This window comes from Eleutherodactylus coqui, chromosome 13, assembly GCF_035609145.1.
Source record: "Eleutherodactylus coqui strain aEleCoq1 chromosome 13, aEleCoq1.hap1, whole genome shotgun sequence".
NCBI lineage: Eukaryota > Metazoa > Chordata > Amphibia > Anura > Eleutherodactylidae > Eleutherodactylus > Eleutherodactylus coqui.
Window position 1 is genome coordinate 42826472 of NC_089849.1, and position 26707 is coordinate 42853178.

The 26707-nt window shown below is 42.5% G+C and overlaps 1 protein-coding gene and 1 long non-coding RNA gene across 3 annotated transcripts in view; one reads left to right on the forward strand and one right to left on the reverse strand.

The window, feature by feature from the left end:
* LOC136588785 (uncharacterized) overlaps positions 1–26707 on the reverse strand; it is a 134936-nt gene that overhangs the window by 63822 nt on the left and 44407 nt on the right. The window lies entirely within an intron of this gene.
* Positions 1–26707, forward strand: part of PLXDC1 (plexin domain containing 1) — a 54956-nt gene that overhangs the window by 8074 nt on the left and 20175 nt on the right. The window contains exons 2-5 of the mRNA XM_066588240.1: positions 18030–18190; positions 21992–22135; positions 23358–23427; positions 23505–23627. Coding sequence (XP_066444337.1) covers positions 18030–18190; positions 21992–22135; positions 23358–23427; positions 23505–23627 — 498 coding nt within the window. The remainder of the gene's footprint in view (positions 1–18029; positions 18191–21991; positions 22136–23357; positions 23428–23504; positions 23628–26707) is intronic.

Below are 26707 nucleotides of genomic sequence, written 5' to 3' on the forward strand. Positions count from 1 at the left end.
GGTCCTTTAGATGCAAAATACCCAGGTCCTAAAGGGGTTAAAAGTGTAACTAAACTTTTTAAAAACTTCTGAAATCTCACAGCAACATATCAAAAGTTTAGATTAATAGGGGTCTGGATGCTGAGACCCTCGCCAATCCCTAAAACGAACAGGAAGAAGCGTTCCTTTGAATGTTGTGCCCATTCAGCGGTTTCTGGCTGTGCTTGAAGCGGTGTACAAGCCCCATAGGATTTCTATGGAGTCTATACACTACTTGCCAATAACAGCAAAACGGGCACAGCGCAGGCGGCCCTCCACCATATATCACTATATGTCAGATGTTTTGAAAAACGTAAATGTTTTAAATATGTATTTTTTCCATTGTACTTTGTAAAACACATACATGCAAATGATAAATGTATCAGCATTTCCAAAATAAAAACGCCACAATGTAATTTTCCTGCATCGAGCGCACAGCAGGGCGATCACATTAACCTGCCAATATATTTTTAGACGGTTTTAATGAAAATCTCTCCCGACATGTCTGTTTTTGAAAATATTTGCATTTCTCATAAAATAACAATTTTGCATCATCTTTTCTCATATACTGGTGTTGTGCCGTTGCTCTCTTGTTACTCTTAGAAATAGATGAATAAATTGACAACTGGGTGTTACCATTCCCCCTGTTAAAGGGGTGTGTCCCTACGGGCTGTACTGATAGGACACACCTGCAGCTGTTAACACCCAGATGTCAATTTATCCATATATTTCTAGGAGGAATAACAGAGGAACAGAACAATGTAGGGCACTAGGGGGTTATCTGTCACCACTTTTTTAATACATACCATTCAACGCTATCTTGCAGGCTATTGCCACGTTTATACCACCTCAATAATATTATAAATATTTAGGTTTTTGAGAAATAAAACGAGTTTAACAAATAAATAGTTTTTTTACGCAAATGTATTGGTGAAACATTTGTGAAATTATTTAAAAAGTGGTGACAGGTGACCCACAAGTACCCAATGTAGTGTTATAAGAGAAGATGCCATAGAATTGTTATTTCATGAAGACTACAAGTATTTACTAAGTGCGGCTTGTGATGGGCATATGTGCAAGCACGCTCACGTTTGTGCAACGTATTTGCGCAGTGAACAAGGTTGATTTGGCCATGTATCGACACATTGTACTGTTCTTATTTGTGCATGCAAGGTCTGTTAATATGCGCACATGACGTATCCACCCTGATTTAAAAGGCAATTTAGCCTAATGAGGTCAAGATGTGTTCTATTGTGCAGAATATTGCACATCTCCCATAGACTTCTATGGGGATCCTTTCTGCGCATACAATGATAGATTTCTTCTACATACAATGATAGAGCAGGTGGTCATAGAATCATAGAATGGTAGAGTTGGAAGGGAACTCCAGGGTCATCGGGTCCAACCCCCTGCTCAGTGCAGGATTAATTAAATCATCCCAGACAGATATTTGTCCAGCCTCTGTTTGAACACTTCCATTGAAGGAGAACTCACCACCTCCCATGGTAACCTGTTCCACTCATTTATCACCCTCACTATCAGATAGTTTTTTCTAATATGTAATCTGTGTCTCCTTCCTTTTAGTTTCATTCCATTGCTTCTAGTCTTTCCTTGTGCAAATGAGAATAGGGCTGATCCCTCTGCACGGTGACAGCCCTTCAGATATTTGTAGACAGCTATTAAGTCTCCTTTCAGCCTTCTTTTTTTGCAGACTATACATTACCAGATCCTTTAACCGTTCCTCATAGGACATGATTTGCAGACCGCTCACCATCTTGGTAACTCTTCTCTGAACTTACTCCAGTTTGCCTATGTCTTTTTTAAATCGGGGTGCCCAGAACTGGACACAGTATTCCAGATGCGGTCTGACTAAGGAAGAGTAGAGGGGATAAATGACCTCACATGATCTAGACTCTATGCTTCTCTTAATACATCTCAGAACTGTTTTTGCTGCTTTTGCTGCTGTATCACATTGTTGACTCACGTTCAGTCTATGATCTATTCCACATGTGCTGCTGCTTAGCCCAATTCCTCTCATTCTGTATGTGCTTTATTCATTTTTCTGGCCTATAAGTAGGACTTTCTCCTTGTTAAATACCATTCTGTTAATCACCGCCCACTGCTCAAGCCTTTCTAGTTCTTTTTGAATACTCTCTCTCACTTCCCTAGTGTTAGCTATCCCTCCTAGCTTTGTGTCGTCTACAAATTTGATCGGTTTTCCATTAACCCCTTAACGACCGGGCCATAGTCTTTTTACGTCCTCCCAAAGTGGGCTTTATTCTCTGAGGACGTAAAAACATGTGTCCTGCAGAGAATAAAGCCCCTCGGGCTCTGGACGTGACAGCTCCATGCTGTCGGTGCCCGCAGGTAGCCGACAGCATGGAGCTGACAACCCCCCCCCGGCAATGCGATCGGCGCTATCCAATCGATAGCGTCGATCGCATAAAAGTTTAAAGAAAGTGCTCCGGGCCCTGAAGCCGGTCTTCTGCGCATGCGCGCCAGGCGGCATTACGTAAGCCGCATGCGCAGAAGGCCTGGCGGCCCGGGAAATTTAAAATGATGCCACCAGGGACCCGGTCCCCGGGCCGTTGGATGCCGGCGATCACGAAAAAGTGTAAAAAAGTTTTAAAAAAGTAAATGCTTCAGCTGCCCTCATGGATCGGATCCATGAGGGCAGCTGAAAATACTCACCTCCATCCTCCACGATGTCCCCGGCGATCTGGAGCCGCCACGGGCTTCTGCGCATGCACGCCAAGGGGAAGATGGCGGTGCATGCGCAGAAGCGCCGGGACATTTAAAAATCCCCTGTCTCCCGCCTACCGTCAGTAGCCGGGAGACAGGAGATGTCACAGGGGACCGCGGAGTGCAGTCCCCGGGCACGTGATCGCCGGTATCCAACAGATAACGGCGATCACAAAAAAGTTGAAAAAAGTTTTAAAAAGTTGTAGTTTCATCTCCCCTCATGGATCCGATCCATGAGGGGAGATGAAAATGCTCCCCTAAGGTCCCCCAAAGTCCCCCCAAAACGCAGGGCATTACCCTCTACTGCGCATGCGCCGAACAAAATGGCGGCGCATGCGCAGTAGAGCCTAAGGCAAAAGTTGCCTTAGGCATAGTAACTTGCAAGAACCAAAGTGATTGGTCCCTGCTGACATGGGTGGCTGTGATACACCTATCTTTTGTTTAATAAATATGGCACACGATTAGTCTGGCGTATCTCTCTGCTGTCACTCAGAGCGATTTGTGACAGGAGAGAGATAGCTGAGAAAAATCGTTTGCCATATAGCGAGTTAAAAAAAGAAAAAAGAAAACTCGTTATTACCCGCCTTCACCTTCCGTTATACCCCAATTACCCCATTTTATCCCTGTCCACTTTTTTGGGGGCTACTTTTTTTTTTGTCGTCTACCCCTATTAAAAAATTTTTTAATAAAATGGAGCGTAGGCGCTACACCGCCGAGCAAGCGTACGCGCTGCTCTTTGCGTCAAGCTCCGGTAGCGAGACTACCAGTGAGTCGGAGGAGGTTTTTTTTTAAAGTGACGACTCTGCCTCCAGCGCTATGGAGGTAGAGGAAGTCGTTGGGGCAGCAGGGCCAAGGTATGCGGCGCCCGCCACTGCGTGGAGTGCCGCAAGTTTATTTGCGCCCCGCATCCCAGAATTTTTAGCGGCTCCAGGCGTTAATCTGGATGTCACAAATTTCACCCCGTTTAATTTTTTTAATTTATTCATTACCGACGATGTCCTGCAGTTAATTGTCCAGCAGATGAATATATACGCTGGACAATACGTGACCGCGCACAATACGTCGGTTTATTTAGTGATGTGGACCGCTATAGATGTCCCCGAGTTTAAAAAATTTTTGGGACTTATTTTGCTAATGGGACTCGTAAAAAAGTCATCAATATGGTCCTATAGGTCCACAAGCGCCATTCACGCAACGCCCGTATTTGCGTCAATAATGTCCCGATGCAGATATGAAAACATTCTCCGTTTTTTTCATTTTGCAAATAATGCCCAAATCCCCCCGAGAAGTGACCCGGCGTATGACAGACTGGGCAAATTAAGGCCCCTTATAGCGCTATTAAGGGACGCCTTTAAAAACATTTATACCCCCCCAAAAAATCTGGCGGTGGATGAATCGCTGATGAGTTTCAAAGGGTGTTTATCTTTCCACCAGTTTATTCCCCCAAAGCGCGCAAGATATGGCGTAAAGCTATATAAAATCTGTGAGAGCGCCACAGGTTATACTTGCGACTTTTTTATTTATGAGGGCAGGGATTGACAATTAAATCCCCCCAACTGCCCAGAAGACATTGGCGTCAACGGGAAAATTGTGTGGGAGCTCCTGGGCCCTTTTTTAAATAAAGGGTACTACATATATACCGACAACTACTATACGAGCGTCCCCCTTTTTAGAGCGTTACACACCACAGGTACAGGGGCCTGCGGAACTATCCGCAAAAATAGGGTAGGATTCCCACAACCCCTTGTTTCCAGGCGTGTAGACAAAGGAGCATCTTACGCACCAGCCTATGACCCCTTGCTGGCAGTAAAATGGCGTGACAGAAAGGACGTCTTTATGCTGTCCACTGTGCACGCAGACACCTCCGTTACATTTAGGGAGAGGGGGGGGCTGCAGCGGAGAAAACTAAACCGGTCTGCATCACAGAATATAATAAATTCATGGGGGGCGTTGATCTGTCCGACCAGGCTCTACAGCACTACCTTGTGAAACGTAAAACGCGAGCTTGGTATAAGAAGGTAGCCATCTACCTTATACAGATGGCTACGTATAACTCTCACGTAATTTTTTAATCGGCCGGGGGCACGCTGAGCTTCCTCCAGTTTCAGGAGGCGCTCGTAGAAAATCTTTTATTTGAGACCACCGCACCTCAGGATGCATTGCAATCCAAGAAGGTGCGAAGGCTCACAGAGCGCCATTTTATGACTCCCATCCCTGAGACTGCGGGCAAAAAATACCCCCCAAAAAAGTGTCACGTCTGCACTAAGCAAGGGAGGAGGAGAGATACACGTTTTTATTGACCCACGTGCCCATCCCACCCTGGCCTCTGTAATTACCCCTGCTTTAAAATTTATCATACAGTTTTACATTATTGATTTTATTTTACATATAAGAAACGCCAAAAGGGGGTGTGGGTGGGGGTCTTTTTAGGTAATCAATTTTACTTTCATTAGTCCGTCTCCCCAGTTTTTCCTGCTTGAAACAAAAAAAAACGGTCCTAAAAGTGTCAAATTTGGTGAAAAAAAATGAAATCACATTTATATTTCATTCGCATTATAATTATTTAAAAAAATAAAAATGTAGCGTCAGAATGCCCAGTACACCCCTAGATAACTTAGCTAAGGGGTCTTGATGTCAAAATTGGGTCACTAGTGAGGGGCATTTTATTATTTTGGCAGTTTATTGTCTCTACTAGTGTGCAATGGGGCCTGTAAATTATTCAGTTGCGCCCTAAAATCAAACGGGTGCTCCATCCACTCTAGGCCTAGCCATGCACCCTCTAAGAGGATTGGGGCTACAATGGGTATGTTTCTGAACAGAGGACAAGCAGGGGTATCCATTTTGGGGTGCAGGTCTTCATTCATATATGTGCTGTACAAAAAGAAACTGCTTTTAAATTGACAGAATTACCAAAAAAATGAAAATCGTAATTGTTTTCCTTCTGCTTGGCTTAGATTCATTCAAAAACCGTGAAGTCAAAAAAGACATCGTACCCCTAGATAAATTCGTTAAGGGGTCTAGTTTTCAAAATGGGGTCACTTGTGGGGGTTCTCCATCGTTTTGGTCACTCAAGGGCTCTACAAGTGTGCAATGGGGCCTAAATCTCATTCAAGCAACATTTCTGTTCCGAAAGCCACCGGTTGCTCCTTTCATTTTGGGCCCCATTGTGCATACAGACGTAATACTAGGGCCACAATGGGTATGTTTCTGAGCACGGGACAAACAGGGGTATCCATTCTGGGGTGCAAATCCTCATTTTCATGTGTACTATAGAAAAAAGTCCTGTCTTTAAAATGACATATTTGCAAAAATATGAAATTTTAGTTTTTCTCTTCTAAATTGCATTGACTCCAGAAAAAAAACTGTGGGGTTAAAATACTCATGACACCCCTCAGTGAATACGTTAAGGGGTGTAGTTTTTAAAATGGGGTCACTTGTGGGGGTATCTATCATTATGACTCCTATGAGCCTTTCCAATCTTGGCTTGGTGTAGGAAAACAAAGTGTTCCTCAAAATGCTGAAAAGTAATGTTAAATTTGTACGTCTCCTAAATAGTTAAAAAAAAACGAAAATTTTTCCAATGTGCGCCCAAAATAAAGTAAACGGATGGAAATATAAATCTTAGCAAACATTTCTATATTATGTTTGCACATATTTGAGATATTGCAGTTGGAAATGTGAAAAAATGACGATTTTTTCAAAATTTTCCCAATTTTGGCGCTTTTAATAAATAAACACAAATTTTATCGGTCCTTTTTTTTTGCCTAAATGAAGTACAACATGTGGCGAAAAAACAATGTCAGAATCGTTTGGATGTGCAAAACCTTTCTGCTGTTTTTCCATGCTAAAGTGACACGTCAGATTTGCAAAATTTGGCCTGGTCATTAAGGCGCAAACAGGCTTGGTCACTAAGGGGTTAATCCCCTCCTATTTTTTGAGCGACCGAAATGCAGTAATGAGAACAAATAGGGTATATCCCCTGTGTACTGGGTGTGCTAATTCCATGGCGCAAATTTGTCCGTGTGAAGCAGCCCTAAAACAGAAAAGGAATGAGAGCTGCCAGGTCCTCTTTGAATACAATGGTCCATCTGTAAAGTAGTGCGCACGACATATAGAAAACAAGCACTGGTGTGTGAACTGACCAAAAGAAATTAGCAGTAATCTGTAGGGAAGCTCAGCAGCAAGATTTTAATTTTCCTGCAGTAACCCCAGAGGAGCGAAGGCAAATTACTGCAGACAGAAATCAATGTGCTTTACATGTAAGGCATGAATGTGTTAAAGGGGTTATCACATGAATCATTTTCATACCTATAGTCCAGAAAACTTGTTTATAGCTGTTTTAAAAGAATCTTCAGTGTTTCTAGCATTTTAAATACTTTTTAAAAAACGTTTTTGCTTCCCTTCGTTCCCCATTGGTGCTGGTGCGAATCTGTACACTTGAGATACAGCTCTAAATAGAATCAGTATCCTTCCCCCTCTGGCAGTTGACAATATAGTTCTTTCTTACTTTCTCTGCAGAGGGGTAACTTGAAATCTGGGGTATTAAAGATATATACAGTGTGTCTCTATGCACTCTATTAAAAGCCAAGCAGTGAAGGATGGTAGAAAACTATTTCTATGAGCTGCTCAGCAGTGAACAGAGGGTCACTACGAGGAGATCTGGCTGTTGGGAAGGTGACTGAGCATGTGCGTCCTCCAGCATTCAGCTCATTAGGTGGATGTCTACATTTGCCATACACTTAACACCAGGTGGCACCATACTAAACACATAATTATATGGAAAGCCATGCTGATGTGACGTCCTGACCAGCATAGAAGCAGGAAGTGCCATAGCATTGCGGCTTTCCCATTGATTTCAACAGGAGTGAAGCCCAAACCAATGGGAGTGAAGCCGGCGGCGCACTTCCTGTGCTGACAGCTAGTGACAAAGTCTGGCCCGCTGTATTGTCTGCGGGACAGACCATCAGCTGATAAACAGAGATCCCCAGCAGCAAACCCCTGTCCATCAACTACTGATGCCCTATCCAGGAAATAAGGAATCAGTAAAAAAGAGGGCAGACAACCACTTCAACAGCATGTAAGTGGCAAACATTTCCATGATCTATGTGATGACTATATTTAGAGGCGGGACAATCATTTTATAGTTAACGGCTCATCATCATTGAGCCCCACTAACTACATACTCCCTGGGTGCCCCATTCCGGCGCTATGTTTTCGTGAAGTTGGTGTTCACACAGCTTGACTTTTTTCATACGGCTCTGTGTACAACCTCCCATTCACTTCTATGGGACAGTACTTGCACAGACCAAGCTGTGTGTGTGCCAACTCCACAGGGACACAGTGCTAGAACAAGGCACCCGGTCATTCTATGTAGAGGCTCTCAGATCTGGCTTAAGGCCCATTTACACGCAACGCTTATCACACAACATTCGTTCAAACAAACAAATTTCTGCGATAATCGTTACGTGTAAATGCGCAGCCATCGTGCACTATTCGTTCATTTGTTGTTTATCGCTGAGTTTCAGCCTGCACAAAAATAGTCGTTAGTTCGTTCACTTATCGTTAGGTTTAAATGGCAGTCTTTCAAAGGACTTGAGGGGAGGGGTGATTGATTGCCCAGCTAAACACAATGACTCACGCGGCAGAAGACAACGGCTATTTCTTTGCACTAATTAAAAATTTCCCTCCTAGAGATTCTGCACATAAACACACGGCCCCCGAGCAAATAATATATAGTGTGTTTACTTCGCTAATGAGGGAAATGGCCAGGATTTCAAACGATTATCTTCACGTGTAAACGCTTAGCATTTGAAAGCAAAAAAGTCGTTAATTTGTTTGTTCGACAATCGTTGCGTGTAAATGGGCCTTTAGAGATTAAAGTCCTGATTTAGATTGTATTTACATAGCAGATATTCTTGTGGGAGTGTTGTGCATTGCAAGATGCACAAAACTTGAATGAAAACACAACCTATTATTTGCAATGGCTGTATTTATATATATGATTTTTCTCTTGCAGTGGTGCTGCGAGATGGAAAAATCTGAAGTTCTATTTTTCTGTGAGTTTGCAGAAATTTTGCCAATTATTTTCAATGGGTGAGAAAAAAAATTGAATCGCACTCACGTGTATACGAAAAGTTTATGTGAGTGCGATGTGATTTGTAATTTCTCCTATTGAAAATACATGCGATTTTCATGCGTGTGAGAATGGCATGCTCAGCTATTGCATCTCATTTGCATACAAATTTGTATTTTAAGAAGCACTAAATCAGTGAAACTTTCTCAGACCAATATCGCACGTGTCCATGTAAATACAGCCTGAGGGCGCATTCAGACAGGCGTATATCAGTCGGATTTTCACGCCCCAGCCGATATACGCTGCCCCTCTCTGCAAGCAGAGGAGGTGGGACGAGATGGGAGCAGTGCACTGAGCTAAGTCCCACCCCCTCACGTTTGCAAACAGTGGTGAGGGGCGGAGCTTCCAGCCTGTTACACCTCCTCCCCTTGCAGAGAGGGGCAGCATATATCGGCCGGGGCGTGAAAACCCAACCGATCTGAATAAGCCCCGAGGGAGCCCTTTATTATGGCAGAAGTCTCTAAAATGATATGTAAAAATCCAGACAGCCTTGTTAACTAATCCCCACATAAAGCATGTAGGGAGCATGGATATATAATATACGGCACTTGGTCCTGAGATTTAATCCCGGCCAGTAGCATAAATACTACGCAGGATTAAAGCTCCTGCAATGAAGCACGAGCAGGTCAGGTCCTTGGCTATCAGACACAGCCGAGGACCCACATGAAGAGGGAGAAGCAGTTAAAAACCACTTCTGCCTTCTCCTTTCCAGGCTACATAGCACTCAATGAGCGCTATGTACTAAAAGGTGACCATGGGGTGCCCCCTGTCACAGAGCAAGATCAGGGTCCCTGATCAGCTCAGTTAATGACTGATGTCACTACAGGGAATGTTTTTTCCCTGTAAATGGGGCCGCTATGGATGTGGATGCCCTAGTTGCAGTGGAAAAGTGTGAAATTAAAAAGAAGACAATACGAATGACCCCCAGAGGTCTTATATGACATCATGGGGTCCAAAACTATACAAATTATGTATCAAAATGTCTGAAACAAAACAAGGAACCCATTCCCTTACTTAATTTTAGTGCACATACACTAATTAAAATAAAACTATAAATAAAAAATACATTTTTTTTAGCTTTTTACCCCTGATATAACAAAAAATAAAAATAAAATAAAAAACGGGGGAAAAGTCAGTGAAAAAAATGATATAAAAAGTAGTCCTATATGTCACGGGAAATAAAACACAGCAAAAATAATGTTGGTAGCTGCAGAGAAAAAAAAGGGCAGTAAAACCACCATATGAGTAAAGTCCCTAAAAAGTGCCTGGTTCTTTAGGTCCGAAACACCTGGTCACTAAGGGGTTAAAAGAAGACTATACAGTAATGTTATATCTTCTAAAGTCCAATTTGAAGTAAGTGAGTGGCATGACGTTTCCTGTACAAGGTCCGTGCTGATTAAACTAGCGGCAGAAGGACTCAGGACATCTGGGAGATCTTCCAGTACAACTATTTTCATCTAGGGTAATATTTATAGCAACAATAATTAGCGGCAGATGATTGATGGGATCTCTGCACACCTAATTACACACCAGAGCGCAGAAGAGACCGCAGGCCTGTGGGATGTGGTATTTTTATAAATCAAATCTATGTCATACGTTGACAGGCCTGATGCTGGGTATTTGGGATTTTACTGGATGGAACCCAGAAAACAAACTTGGACTGAATGATTAACAAATTACAAACACTAACTGTTAGCGGTAAAGGGGGGGGGGGCATCACTCACTTTTATGTACTGATTAATCCCAGATACTGAAATAGATTTTTTCTCTAATCTGTTTTGATTTCTTTTAGATTACTTTTATTTTCTGCACATGGTTATAGGGGCGGCTATTTTGGCTAAGCTGTTAAGAACATTCACATATGCTTTACAGCAGCTTCATGGGCCATAGAAACGTGTAATCTGGAGAGAAGTCATTCACCTCTATGGGATAGTGTGGTTCAGAGGTCACTGTGCAGGGAGGAGGTGAGCTGTGACCATCAGCTGTTGTCAGTGGTGGACCCAATGCTGCGCGCCTCCAGTTTTATAATACAGGTGTATCCTGCTTGTGATTATAACCCCGTGGAACTAGTTTTTACAAAATTTTTTTAACAAAAATGTAATTGATATATTTCTGTAAAATTAAAATATGCTGATTACACTGGTAAAACTGAGTAATAGCAGCACGTCTCATTTTCAAGTTATTTTACCCCTTAGTGACCAAGCATTTTTTTTAGTTGAAAAAAATCGCAACTCCTTTATGTATCCATCGATGTCGCTGTATGAGGGCTTGTTTTTTGCAGGACAAGTTGTATTTTTCAGTGGTGCTATTTAATATACCATATAATGTACTGAAAATCTTTTTAAAAGTTCTAAGTGGAGTAAAATGAAAAATAAAAACAAAATTCTGCCATTTTTTGGTGCATCTTGTTTCTACGGCGCACAAACTGCAACAAAAATGACTTTATTCTATGGGTTAGTACGATTACTACGATACCAAACTTATGTAGTCTTTTTTGCTGTACTACTTGTACTTTTTTTTCAAAAACATGAAATTTTTTAAAAATTATTTTCTGCCGCCATCTTTTGCATGAAATAACATTTTTTTAATTTTTCCATCCACATAGTTGTACGAAGGCTCATTTGTTGTGGGATTTCCTGTCGTTTGTGTTAGTACCATTTTGATCACTTTTTATTGCATTTTTTCTTGGAGACAATATGACCAAAAAAGCGCATTTCTGGCGTTCTTAATTTTTTTCCCAGATGACGTTCACCGTGCGGGGTAAATAATCCATTACTTTTGATAGAGCGGACTTTTACGGACGCGATACCAAACATGTATTTCTGTTTTATGATTTTGATTCTTTTATGTTGCACAGTGTAATTAACTGTTAGACTAAATAAAAGGCTCAAAATATGATCATTCCATAATAAAATATGTCCCAATGAAATATCTTAAAATACATACAAAGTTATATAAAAACAAATGTACAACATTTTCTATAAGGTCGTCTGCACACTAACAAATTTTTGCCGCAGAATCTGCGGCGTCAGCACTGCAGATTCGTAGCAAATACAGTTTATAGCATGCGATGGAAAAACGCTTTTTCCTGTACACTTGTGAGAAGCAATTGTGGTTTTCGCAAGCAGAGGAAAAAAAACGCAGCATGCTCCATTTTTATGTTGATTCTGCGGGCACAATCGACCTGCAATTAACATTGCGGACAGGTCGCAGATTTCACTTTATCGCCTAGCGACGGCCCAGGAGAAAAAAAAAATTTAGCACTGCGCATGTCTGACAGCGAGCCGCCCACTCCATCTGCAGTACAGAAAAACGGGAGAAAAGGCAGGTACACGCGTACGCCGCTGCGATTTTTTATCTCCCATGTTTCCCTCCTTTGTATCGCATCGCAACAAACTTGCGTTGCGGTTTTAACATTAGAAAGTCCTATTAACTCACTAACAAATCGCGGCAAAATTGTGCGAGCCAGCAAGGATTTTGCGAGAATAAGCAGCGTGGACGCTAAAAAAAAAAAAAATCACAAGAAAAAAGACGTGCTTTTGCCGTGATTTTCTCGCGGCAAAATCGCAATCGCCTAAGGGTGAGTTCACACCTGCATTTTGCCTTTCAGACATAATTCTGTCTCTGTGCCGTTTTCTAAGCAAAGAAACAGAATTAGAACTGAAATAAACGTTTCAGGTTTTTTTGCAATCGATTTCTCTGGGTTTTCAAATAAAAACTGAATGCTTTCAGTTTGCTTCAGCTCTGTTTTACTTCCATTTTTTACTGAAACAAATAGCACAGTTTTATGGCAAGACCACATTATTATATGAGTGTGAACGATGCATGATAGGGAGTGCCAGACGGATTTGATGGCAACGTGGCGTGGTCTAATAAGTCACTTGCTTCTGGTAGGATTTGTGTGTGGCGCAGACCCCATAAAGCCATAGACCCCAGTTGTAAACAAGGCACTGTGCAGGCTAATGGTTGTTCGATCCTGATGTGGGTTGTGGTCTCATGGTATAGGTTGGGTCCACTAGCCCCCGAAACACATCATTGAGCAGTGTCCTCTAAGTTTCACTGCTTGTTGACTATTTGCAGCACTTCATGGACTTCATGCACCCCCACAATGATTGGATCGGTACTGGTGTATCTTGTCTCCACCAGAAGAATGGGTGGAGACAAAATGCACGCCCACAACTTGATTGGCTGGGCAGGAGAATGGGTGCACATCATCTCCCCTCCCGCCTCGTGTCACTCACCCCTCCGCCACTCTCCCTTGTCCCCTTCCCGGCTCCTGCGTTGTCAATCTCCTCGCTGCCATCACATATTGCGGTCATTATGTGAGGCCGGCCGGCAAGGAGACTGACAGAGGCTGACCGACTGCGCCGGAGCAGGGAGGAGAGAAGGCAGAGCACGGGGGCCATTGACAGGTGAGGGGATGGAAGTCTGTAAGGGGCAGACACATTGCAGTGTTAATGGGAGGCTGGCGGGGAAAATCCCCACGGGGGACGCACTGTGCCGGAGCCGGTAGGCGACAACTTCCAGGAGGGAAGATGATGTTCCAATGGCGGAGATGGAATGGCGGGGCTGGGGGGTAGAGAATGACAGCGCCAGAGGCGGGAGGGGAGATGGCAGAGCACATGGGAGAGCTGAAGCCGGCTAGGAAAAAATGGAAGAGCAGCAAGAAAAGTCACTTACAGTATCGCCAGCAACGGGAGCGCACATGGCAATCCAGCGGGGAAAGAGTGACAGGGTCGGCAGCAGTGGAGATGGGATGTCACACCTGGCGAGATGATTGGCACCCATCCTGCCCCGTCACTCTCCCCCCTCCGGGGTGCCATGTGCTCTCCAGCTGCTGTCGACCCTGTAAGTGACTTTTCTTGCTGCCATTCTTCTGGTGGAGACAAGATACACCAATACCAATTGGATCTTCCAGCAGAATAATGTACTGTGCCATCAGGCCCAAGTTATCTAGAATGGGTTAAGGTATATTCTGGAGAGTTCCTACAAATGTTGTAGGCTGTACATTAGCCGATAACCCAAAGAAAGTAGACCAGGCAGAAGAGATGTTGCAAATCAGTCTGAAGAATAGCTATATTCATCTAATAAGTAAGGCTGCACCTAACAAGGAGATCATGGGTATTAGTTTTGAGCTGTGATCAAGAATGAAGTATCTTTCGAAATGTGTCTGAGCATAGACATTGTGTTACACGGTACCTTCCATCTGTAATTTTATGGATTTTTTTAAATAAAAGAAAGAGTTCTTAAGTACCCGGCTTTTCTCCTTTGTTGTTGCTATTTAAGCCGTTTGACTCACGGTCAGCCTGAGCATCTGAAACCCTTCAAGCTTAATTGGGATAAATGCTACTCACTAACCAGATGAAGATAGCGTTGTGTTCTGTATTTTGGAATTTATCAGTTTTGAGTTGCTCTCCGAGTTTCCATTTGGAAACCAAATGACTAATAAGGGTGAACCAAGTCTCAGCACTAGAGATGAGCGAGCATACTCACTAAGGGCAATTACCTGAGCGAGCATTGCCCTTAGCGAGTAACTACCCGCTCGGAAGAAAAGATTTGGGTGCCGGCTGGGGAGAACGAAGGGGAGATCTCTCTCTCCCCCCCGCTCCTACCTGCTCACTACCGCAACTCACTGCTCACCCGCACTGGCAACCAAATCTTTTCTTCCGAGCGGGCAGGTACTCGCTAAGGGATGCTCGCTTGAGTAATTGCCCTTAGCGAGTATGCTCACTCATCTCTACTCAGAACGTCTTCAGTGGGGACAATTAAGCTCAAGTTTTGTTATTTTTACATTAATTTCCAGATAAGTACAGGTCCGAGGGCCCCAGTTACTTCATCCACTGCTTATTTTACCTTTTTTTTAATACAATAATGAAGAAGACAAAGAAAAATTAAGAGAGAGAATTATTGTACATTGCAAAGTAAAATCTGTGCCGGATAGTGCCAGTGACAGAAAGCTCCACTTCTGGTTCGTGATCAGGCCAACATCTGCATGACATTTGTGTATAATTCCCATTGTTTGTAATTTCCTCTGGGCAATTGTTTTCTCCCACAATTTAAAAACCGTCTGTTATGTAAATTGTCTTCCATGAAAATCTAGGATTAGTATGTCGGCTGTTGAATGTAAGAGTTTTGGACTGCAAAGACCTCTTTGATAGGAGAAAGTTTTTTGCAATGAAGTTCTCTGTTTCTCTTCACAACCCTCGACTGGGGTTCTGCCGTGGAATATGTGCAATGCATTTTCCCCTTTCCTGAAGAATGGGTGAAATCCATGGCTAAGCACAACTCCAGGAAGCCAGCTCCCCATGATTACAAATTCCCGTCATCAGTACAAGGCTGTATGCAGGAACACATAGGGTTCCAAAAAAGGCAAAATAAAAAGTGGCTTTATTTAGATAAATCTGAGTAAAAACGGTTTATGGAAACTCACAGCTGATCACCTGACAGACTAATGGATCACTATATACCGCCCATAACTAATAAGGCTATAGTATTCATAATTCAGCACCCGACTTCACATAAAAATGAATATTAGACCTAAAACATTCCAGCATGCCATAACCTGTTCTCTGAACACAACGCTAGATCATATATGCGGTCCACAGCTGTAATACCTTGTATCTAAAGTGAAAATCCAAATTACCTCGCGGTTCTACGAACGCCTTCTTCTGTTGCCACCTCTCCCCAATTTCAGTAACATGGCAAACTAATACATCACCCCATGACAGTCATGAAAATATCTGGAAACCGAAGAAGTGTTATTAACATCAGAATGTGAACTGAGAACATAGACCTTTCAAAGAGCAGGTGGTGCAGCCCACATACTGCAACACATAACCACAGAGGCTACAAATGTCGCATTACAATTAGTGCATTGTATCCCATCAGTAACAGCAGCAACACAATCCCTGGTGGACAACCATGCCTACTCTATAATCATGGGAGATACTGGGTGCCAAGTTTTGAGCCAAAGTTGATGTTTTTTTAACTCCTCCTTAATCAATGTGTCCAAAATCCTATCCTGGTGTACTACAGATCGGCCTCCTGCACATGGGCGGGTTAGCATTGCGGAGTCCGCCTCCAAACTCTGCAGCAAATATCGCCCCATAGCATGCAATGGCAAAACGCCATTTCATTTCCACGAGCGTAAATCTATTCCGATTTTCGGCTGTTGAAGAAGAAATCGCAGCATGCTGCGATTTTGTGCGGGCTACGCACGGCCGGCTTTTATTTAAGTTAATGGAAGCCGTCCGTCCCGCGGCACTTCAGTAGTGAGCACTGCGGAAGTATCGTGGGATCTGTGTTATCGTAGAGTGCCGGCACCTACTGCACATGCACAGCGGAGTGCCGGCCGCCACATCCGCAGCACTGAATAGAAGACACCGGACAGGTAAGCAGGAGTCACCGGCTGCGCACCGGGTTGAACTGGGTTGACCCGCCCGTGTGCAGGAGGCCGTAAACAGTTAATTAAGCTTTTAAATATGATTGAATTCTACACCGTATGGGGTTGATGAAAACAACAAGGGATCAGATTTCTTATATTTTCTATTTTTCTTAAAATTGCTTCTCTCCCTTATTGCAATATTCTGTCTAGCATGCCCTGTTAACCCTTTAGAATAACCTGCTCTGCCAGACGTCTGGTCACATATCACCTCCTGTTCCTTTTCCTACAGAACATTGCTTGAGCAATTTTTTCTAGGCCTGGTAAGTTCACCAGGGGGCACAGCTCTCTTACCATGCAATATGATATATTCAGAAATGGGTTTGTGGTAGGTGGTAAAGACAACCAACCCAGTGTCTCCATTCGCCATAAGATATGAATCTAGAAAGGCTTTTTTTCTCTACATCAATTTAGGCTAAAAATCTCAAGTTCAGATCATTGCAATTCAAATATTGGATAAATTGTGGTATAGCGCCACATCAATGCCCCAAATCATTATGAGATCATCTATGTAACAGCCATACCAGATCCGTGACTCAGAGAACCAGACCTAGTTCACAAGGATATATCTACATTCCCAGCCAGACATGCATAGGAGCGTTAAAGAAGGCGAGAATGTTTGAGTCCATCGAGGCTACAGAGGATTGAATAAAAAATTCTCTATTGAAAGCAAAAAACATTGTGGGTTAAAAGATATTCCAATGGAACAATCAAAACTTCCAGCAACAGGGTTCAGAAATCAGTATATCTACTTGGAAAGCAACTCAAGGCATGAAGTACCAGGTCATGGCGTATGGATATTTAGAGAAGACACGTCACACACAATCCACGAGTATGACGGCATACATGTTACCTCTGACAAATCGGGACAATACATGTTTAAGTTTTTTACATAGCCTGGGGTTTCTTTCAATAGTGGCAGGAGCAGCTTATCTCTCCAAGCTCCAATTTTTCATTTAAGGAGCCTATTCCAGCCACGTTTGTCCTTATGGAAGGAGGGGGGGGGGGACTAAACCTTATGGAGTTTTAGGTGACAAATGGAATAGTAGGGTTACAGGAAACTATGGCACAATTAACTTTGGTTGATCATCAGTAAGAGCTCCCATCTTTCTTCTACTTTTCATCAAATCATTCAAAATTTCCTTAAACTCCTGGGTACAGTTCGCCTTTAATTTGTGATATATTGTACAATCATTCAGAAGTGATTTTATTCTGGACTCCTTCAGAGTGCTGGATGTCTCCTCTTTTGATAAATCCATGAATAACCTCAAAAATTCTACAAGGCACGCTGCAGATCTGAAAATATACTTTAAGGGATTTTCCGGGACTGCAGGATAGGTCATCAATAGTTGATTGTCGGGGTCCAATGTTCGAGCTCCCTGACGATCAGCTGGTAGAAGAGACTGCAGGGGTCAAGTGAGTGAATGGGACTGACCTGCAATACCAGGCACAGCCACTATATAGTGTACAGTGCAGTGTCTGGTGTGGACTAAAGTGACAGTGATGCTCACCCAAGCCTCACTGTCACTTTAGTCAGCCGATCAGTGAGGATCCCGAGTTGCGGACCCCCACCGATCAACTTGATTTATCCTGACGATAGGTCATCTATTTAACATTTTTTTCCACAGGGTGTGTTTGGGGTTTTGTGTGATTAGAAGCATTCTGAAAAATAATATCAACATCAATATTTTTCAGGTCCCAGTCTTTTGAAGACCAAACGAAGGGACAATCCCTTTGTGAGGCTTCAGCGTGATATTAATAATGGGCAGAATAAGACCGCCACTCGTGTCATCCAAGGCCTTGGAGGGGACAGCCTATCTATTGACACTCTACCAGATAACCAGACACAAATCCTAGTGAGTATTTAACAATCATGATTTTAACTATTGATTCAACTGTATAACTTGTATGAAGTGTATTTTGGCTCTTTGGGCACAATGATGAATACAGCCAACAGTGTTATGGCTCTATACAACAGTCTACTTGCATACAGCCATAATAAAGAAACTGTATGAAAGTCTGTGGGGCCTCACCATAATTCTGTAGGATGGAAAATGGTGGCATGGTTCATTAGATGACATATTACAGAGGTTTACTTCTTTAGAAACACCATATTGTGGGACTCAGAGGGACTATGGCTCCAATGTATGGAGCTGTGAGCCTCGGTACAAGTTTCCTGCACAGATCTATAATTGGTGTGTTGCAGTAAGCAATGCTCTGTCAGTCCTGCCTAGAGGATACATACAGAGCATCTATGGCTTCAGGTACACCAAGTCTACCGAGCCACATAAAGACAAAACATACAATTATTATTTGTTATGTATGTTTGTAATCTTGATTGGGCGTCCATAAAACACACAGCCATATTTTCCTGGAAAGCCCCTTTAAGGATAAAGGCTCCGCCCTCTTCTTGCAATACTACTCTATGAAACTAATTCCATTCACACTCACCAATACAATTGTTTGCACCAATTTTAAGGTCTCACGCACTAAAAAGGTTTATGGATTTATCTTGTACAGTTCTTTGGCCCCTCACATGTTTTAGTAGCCACCTGTAATCATATATATTTTCATACATAAAAAACACATTAAATCGTATAACATTTGACTTTCCTTACATTTGTAAATTTTTTTGAGAGACACAAAAGCACGCTTTTCTGTTCCACAAAAAACGTATTTCTGATGTATATACTTTTTTTCGTTTACATTGAGACCAATTGGAAACAAAGCTGTGTGTTTCCATACATTTAACATATACGTTTTTTCTTCTCAAATGCTAAAAAAGACAAAAAAAATGACAACTGCAAACTTTTATTTAAAAAAAAACTTTAGTGAAATAAGGTATACTTTATAAATGTAAAACTATATGTTTAAAAGATGTACATGTATACTTAAAACTGCATGAGATTCTTTGATCTTTCTTCATATGCCTTTAACGTATATGCTAAACATACATTAAAAACGTGATGTGAACAGCCCCTATGATGCCCACAGCCGTGAAGGATGTGAATACAAAACAGCTACCACATGCCAGATTACAAAAGTATTTTTTGGAGGAACTACAGCATTTCCTAAAAACCAAATGTTTCCTCTACCACATAGTGTGGACGGGGATTTCTGAAATCTTAGTCACTTACATGTAACATCTGGTCACAGCAGTTCAAACTGCAGGGAGCTGACAACAATATAAAGCATCAAGTACTGTAACCAGCCTGATGATTGTGAGGATACATTCACACATAATGGATCTGCTGCGGATTGCAACCTTGCAATTCAAATTGGAGGGGTGAAATCTGCTGCAGATCTGCACCAAAGCCTGAAGCAAATCAGCCATGAAGAGCTCCTTCAAACTGGCGAGAAAATCTAGCGATTTTCTGGTGATGCGAGAGTAAGTGGAAACGCATGATTATGAAACCAATGAAATTCAATGGTTTCATTCTCATTTGCGATGTTTTCCCTCACAGCATGTCCTTTCTTTTTGCGATATCACCCATTGCTTCCAATGGGTCTGGCAGGAAAAGTGTCGGCTCCATTGATAGTAATGGGAGAACATAGCAATCCCATTCCGCAGCAGAGGATTCCTTCCGCCCTGCAGGGGTATCAGGCTGTCACATCCAGGGGTTTCACCTTGGCCTCAATGGGGCTGGCGACAGCAGCGCAAGCCCCACTGAAAACAGTGGCGAACATTGCGATCTCCTGTCACGACTGTGACAGCCGTGGCGCAGACGAAGGGAACTCCCGCAGGCATGCAAGGCTGTTTTCGAATGAAAACACCTTGCATTCAAGGGTTACCACATGTTCTTAATGGGGCTGGCACATTGAAAATAATTGGAGAAGATCACGACCTCCTGTTGCGGCGCCCTTGACAGCCACGGTGGAGATGAAGGGAACCCCCGCAGTGATGCGGTTTCCTTGTAAAAATGTATGCCTTTTATAACTTATTACATTTTTTTTGAAGGGCAGGAAAAAAACCTAAAAATTCTGCCATTGTTGTTTGCGTTTTTTCTTAAGGCCTTAATCATGCTGCGTAAATGATGTGATATATCTTTTGTGTGTGCTGGTTTGATTACGATAGTATCAAAATTATATATTTTTTATGTTTTTTTTCCTCTTTTACACAATAAAAGCCCTTTTCTTATTAGAAATTTTTTTTGCATTGCTGAGCTCAAAGTGCCATAACGTTTTTATTTTTCCATTGACTGAGCTCTATGAGGGCCTTTCTTTTATGAGCTGTAGCTTTTATTGGTACCATTTTGGGGTACATACAGCTTTTTTGATCACGTTTATTGTTATTTAGCCTCCCAAAAAGCGCAAAACAAGCATTTGTTTTTTTATGTTTATTTTTTATGCTGGAGAAATAATGTGTTCAATGTATTCTACAGGTCGTTACGGACGCAGTGATACCAAACTTGTGTGTTTTTTTAGCTTTCTCTACAAAAAAAGGGAGGCGAAAGTGGGCAAAAAAAGTTTTTTTAAACCAGTTTTTAACACTTTTTCACCAATTTTATTACACTTTTTAACGTCGCTATAGGGAATTTGACCCCATGATCGCTATGATAATACATTGTAGTACATATGTACTGCATTGTATTATTGCTATTGGTAGTAATCATATGCCATGGCTGACCCAGGCAATGCCGTCCGGTTGTCCTGGCAACCCATCAGCCCTCTGCAATGACATCGAAGTGGGCTGATGAGGTCACTGACGGAGTGTGCTCCCTCTGTAAACCCTTTACATACTGCGATCAACATTGAACACAACATGTAAGGAGTTAACAGCGGGTATCAGTGTGCTCACCGACCCCTGCTGGTGCAGCGAGAAGTTGGCTGTCAGTCACAGCCCGCTCCAGATGGCACAGGCTCAGCTTCTGAGTGCATGCCATTCACAGGATGTAAGATTATGTCCTGTTGCCTAAAGTACCAGGCAGCCAGGATGTAAATTTACATCCTGTGGCGTTAAGGGGTTAAAGATAAAGTCATTGGTTTTTGTATCATGTGAAAAGTTATGCATACAACTCATAATATCCTACAAATTTAAAAAATGGCCATGTTTAATAGAAACTGTTGGTGCAAGATAATTTAGTAAAATATGACTTATGACAGACATAACAGGAAAGAGTTGGTTAGAGATATTGTCAGCTACAAATTACGGAAGTTGAATCTGACACCAGCTCTATGTGTAAATTAATTCCTTCATCGCGGTAGAGCATCACATGCAGAACGTTGGCTGTATAACGCTTTATCTCCAATTAATCTCGGATTTCTAGTGAAATAATACCTTGCAGTTTCAGCATTATTTCCCTAAGAGTGGAGAAGTATTGACATAGGCATCACTGAATGCTTTTGATACTCTATATTCTTTTGTTGGAAACATTATTCAATAGAAACCATTGAAATGAGTAGCGGAAAATATTACTCATTCAGCAAGGAGATGGTTTGAATGTAAAAAGCCTTTGTTCACACTGGTGTTTGGATTTCACTTTGTCGGGTTTCTTTTGCCAATGATAGGTAGAGTAGAACTGGAACCTGACACATCCCATTATTTACTAATGAAATCAACATGATCCATTAGGAGCCGTCTTAAATAGAATCTGTGGTGCCCTTGTGACCAGGGAATTGTTTTGCTGTTAGACAAATGACTCTTCTTCTTTCTGCAGGAGAGCAGTCACCAATACTATTCATCAAGAGTGCTGGGACCTGTGGAGTTGCAAAGTCAGAACCTTTTGGCAGATTTACTACGAGAGGACACCAAAAAGGCCACAGTGCTCAACACCCTGTCCAGTGCCCACAGGCTAGCCTTGGTGAGACCTCCCCTGTGCTGAGCCTTAGCCTGGACAAACACTACATCTGAACTGAAACCACCCAGGTTGGACAGAAACTGTTGCTGTTCACTGAAAAAATGCAGACAATCAGATTTACACACAGCGATCCTAGCACAGAATCTCCGTTTCCCTGGGAGTTTAATTGCAAAATGAAAGTGAAAAGGCTCATGCACTTAGGCATATTATAGCTCCAAGTACGAGTGAGCCATAACATGGGCCTAAATACCTCCATATGCCTCCAATTTCATACTGGATGCCACATTACTGAGCTGTTCCCCCTTAGGCCCAATGCACACGGGCATATGTGCACTGCGGGATCCGGAACGAGCGTTCGCCTCCGGATGCCACAGCAAATACTGCCCATAGACATGCTATGCAAAACACTTTTCGATGCCCACGAGCGGAAATAAACTGTGATTTTCCACTCATGGGGGGTAAATTGTAGCATGTCCTATTCTAGTGCGAGCCTTGCATGGACGGCTTTCATTGCAGTCAATGGAAGCCATCCGCCCTGTGGCAATTCGCCACAGATCCGCATCATTCTCCGCACTGCGCATGTGCAGTGGTGCGCCAGCCAGCACATCCGCAGCACTGAGAAGACAACTGACAGGTACGCGGGGGACACAGGGTCTGATTCCGCTGCAAGATCTTGCAGTCGGAATTCGACCCGGCCGTGTGCATTTGGCCTTAATAGCATTTTTGTGCTGCTGAACCAGTATCCTTGTTTGGGGTAAAATTAGTGACCATTTTAGACTCTGTATACAGAGATTTAGTCATCTGTTGGATGTATAGTCTCCCGATATATAGTGGCATATGCTGCCCATAGGGTACCAGTATAAATTAACATATACCTCATTGTTTTACAGTAGTCCTCCATAGAAATCGGCATCTAAAGGGTTAAATCACCGGGATCGAAGCTAAACTCCATCCTGGTGGTTGCAGCAGGACTGTGGCTGTAAGCTACAGCCGCGATCTCGGTCTGATTATGGGGCTCTTCAGCTTCTGAGCCCTCTGATGCGGAAACTATTGGCCCTCTGTGCTATACATGTAGTGTGCGTGTAGGGAAGGAGTTAAACAACATATGCAGATTATTCGTATTTATGTTCTTGCCTGGTTTACTGTAACTTGTTTTACATTCTATGTCCTCACGCCTCTTTTTTCACTCTACTTTTTCATGTACCCGTTTTTCACATGTTTACAGAGAGTTATTCTTTCCTTTGAATTCCCTTTCTATGGGCACTCATCGAGGCACATCACAATAGCTACTGGAGGTGAGATAAATTACAGTCTATACTGTGGCTTCTCTCATTGAGTTATTGACTAATTATAGTATTTGGATTACCCTCAGGTTTTATTTTTATGGGCGAAGTCCTTCATAGTATGCTAACTGCAACACAGTATGTAGCACCTCTCATGGCAAATTTCAACCCAAGTTACTCCAAGGAATCTACAATCAGGTACAGGGACAATGGTAGGTGCAATATTATACAACCACAATTCAAAAAAAGTTTGGACACTGTGTAAAATGTAACGAAATCTTAAGAAAAAGATCCAATGATTTGGCAATCACATAGAACCATAATTTATTCACATTCCATACTAATATTATTAATGCAAAAGTAACTCTGTCTGTCTATTACCTTTTCACGGCTAAACCGCTGAAGCGATTTTAATGACATTTGGCAGGGAGATAGCTTGCGTGTTGAGGAAGGACATAGGCTATCTTTTATCCTGAAAATTTAAAGAGTTCTCTAGGGAGCACAACAAGACAGATTTATGTGGTGTTGCGCAGGCGCACCTCTGCTCAGCGGCAGAATGGGGAGGAAGGGAGTGCGTATCATAAGTTAGGCCTCCCCAAACGGGCAGACACGTGAGGATTATTAAGCTATCAGGGATACCCGGCGTTGCCTGAAATTAAAACATGAACGAAAGACATATTAACGTGAATTGAGATTTTAAAGAAAATTTGTGTTGCCCGTAGCAACCAGTCACAGCACAGCTTTCATTTTACCTCAGCGGTATAACAATGAAAGATGGGCTGTATGACAGAAACAGATTTTGCCTTAAAACTGGAACAGAAGACACATTAACATGGATTGAGATTGCCTTTTCAATTCAAAAGGCTGCAATTCCCTCTAAAAATAACATTTGCGATGACGATCAATAAGGCTCGAGGGCAAACACTTTAGAAAAAACATGTTTTTCTCATGGGCAACTCTATGTGACGGCTCACATGTATAAAGTCCACAAAACCTTTATATCCCAGCACAGGGTGATAAGACCAAAAACGTTGTGTACAGAACTGTGCTGACAGAGCACATTGCAGTTACATTCCTTTCACCATTTCAAGTTTTTATTCCACGAGGATGAAGTCGCCGATAACAAGCTAGTAAAACATAGATCACATATCAGAAATTGAAAGTGAGACATTTTTGCATTACATAAAAAAATAACATTTAGAAATTGATGGCAGCAACACATCTCAAAAAGTTGAGACAAGGTTAACAAAACTAAGTGGTACTAATGAAAAATAGCTGGAGGGTGAATTTTCCATGAAGTCATATGACTATGTATAAAAAAAAGCATGTTAGAGAGGCAGAGTCTCTCAGAACTAAAGATGGTCAGAGGTTCAGCAATCTGTGAAAAACTGTATCTAAAAACTGTACAGCAATTTAAGAAAAATGTTCCTCAACGTAAAATCATGAAGACTTTGAATATTCCACCATCTACAGTACATAATATCATCAAAAGATTCAGAGAATCTGGAGAAATTCATGTGCAGAAGTGGCAAGGCTGATAGTCAGTATTGGATGATTGAGATCTGCGGGCCCACAGGCATCACTGCATTTAAAACAATCATGATTCTGTAATGCAAATCACTGCATGGGCTCAGGAATACTTCCCTAAGGACCCCTGTCCACGGCCGAGACGGAATATCGCTAGCGATATTCCGCCGCAGGGGAGAAGGGGGAGAGCTGACAGGTCTCCGAGATTTGCCTAATAGATAAGCTCACCACAAGGAATCGCGGAGATCGCAGCATGCCGCGATTTAAATCCCGCGAGCAGAGAATCACTATGATTCTTCGCTCGTGGACACTGGCACTGCGCTTTCCATTGTAATCCTATGCAAAGCTTTACAAAGAGTGATCCGTGGGTGATTTATCGCCCGCCGACCGGCAGTCTGAATCATTTTCTGTGTTCACCATGCAACCCACAAATACACAGTTAAAGCTGTATCAAGTAAAGAAGAAGCTACATATCAATACAATCCAGAAACGCTGACGTCTTCTCTGGGCCAAAGGTCGTTTAAAATAGACAGGCAAAATGAAAAACTGTTCTGTGGTCAGATGAATCAAAATTTGACATTGTTTTGGGGAATCATGGACACCATGTCCTCTGGACTTCAGAGTACAGGAACCATCCAGCTTGTTATCAGCGAACAGTTCAAAAGCCTGCATCTCCGATACTATGGGGTTACATTAGTGGCATGGGAAGCTTATACATCTAGAAAAGCACTATCAATGCTGAGTCATATACAGAGATTTTACAGCAACACATACTCCCATCCAGACAACGTCTCTTTCAGGGAAGGCATTGTATATTTCTGAAAGACAATGCTAAACCACATACTGTATCCATGACAACAACATGGCTTTGTAGAAGAGTCCGGGTGCTGAACCGGCCGCCGGCAGTCCAGACCGTTCACCAATAGAAAATATTTGGTGCAGTATGAAATTAAAAATCCAGCAAATGCGACCCAGGACGGTTGAGCCGCTAGAATCCTACATCAGACAAGAATAGGACAACATTCCTCTTGCCAAAACCTCAGCAATTGGTCTCCTTATTACCCAGAAGTTTACAGACTGTTGTAAAAAGACGAAGGGATGCTGCATAATAGTAGACATAGCCCTGGCCCAACTTTTTTTTGCTAATTTCTAAAGTGCTGGGGATTCTGCTTTCCTGCTCCGTTCGTGAAGCAGGTAAGTGGAACCCCTGCTGGTGAATGGTTCTGTCCAGACGGAATCGAATAGTGCCAGACGGGCCCCATTGAATATAATGCGGTCCGCCCATCCGCTCTGTTTTGGGACTGAAGAAAAAGCATTGCGTGCAGCACTTTTTCTTCTAGAATTTGCAGACGGATCTGCAACAGAACCCCCGACTGAAGAGATGTGAAACCACCCTTTTTAAAAAATGGAATGGAAAAATGCCTCACTTTCAACAAGTGATGTGTTCTATGTTCTATCCATATTAATATTATAGGGTGCACCTATACTTTTTCAAGTATACTTGAAAAAGACGCAAGTCGAAACGTTGTATTACCATCTGTGAAGGAAATAAAAGGAAAAACCATCTTGAAACCACCGTGTATGCTGCCATCGCTTTATATTTCACCTTGGAACTTTTGGATCTGATCGGGTCAGGATCTGTAAGGTGGCTCTTGCATTTGTGTGTCCATCCCTTGCGGGTGTTTAAAAGTGTGCTGCTGACATCCATCTACATACTAATATTATAAATGCAAAAGGAACTCTGTCTATTACCTTTTCATGACTA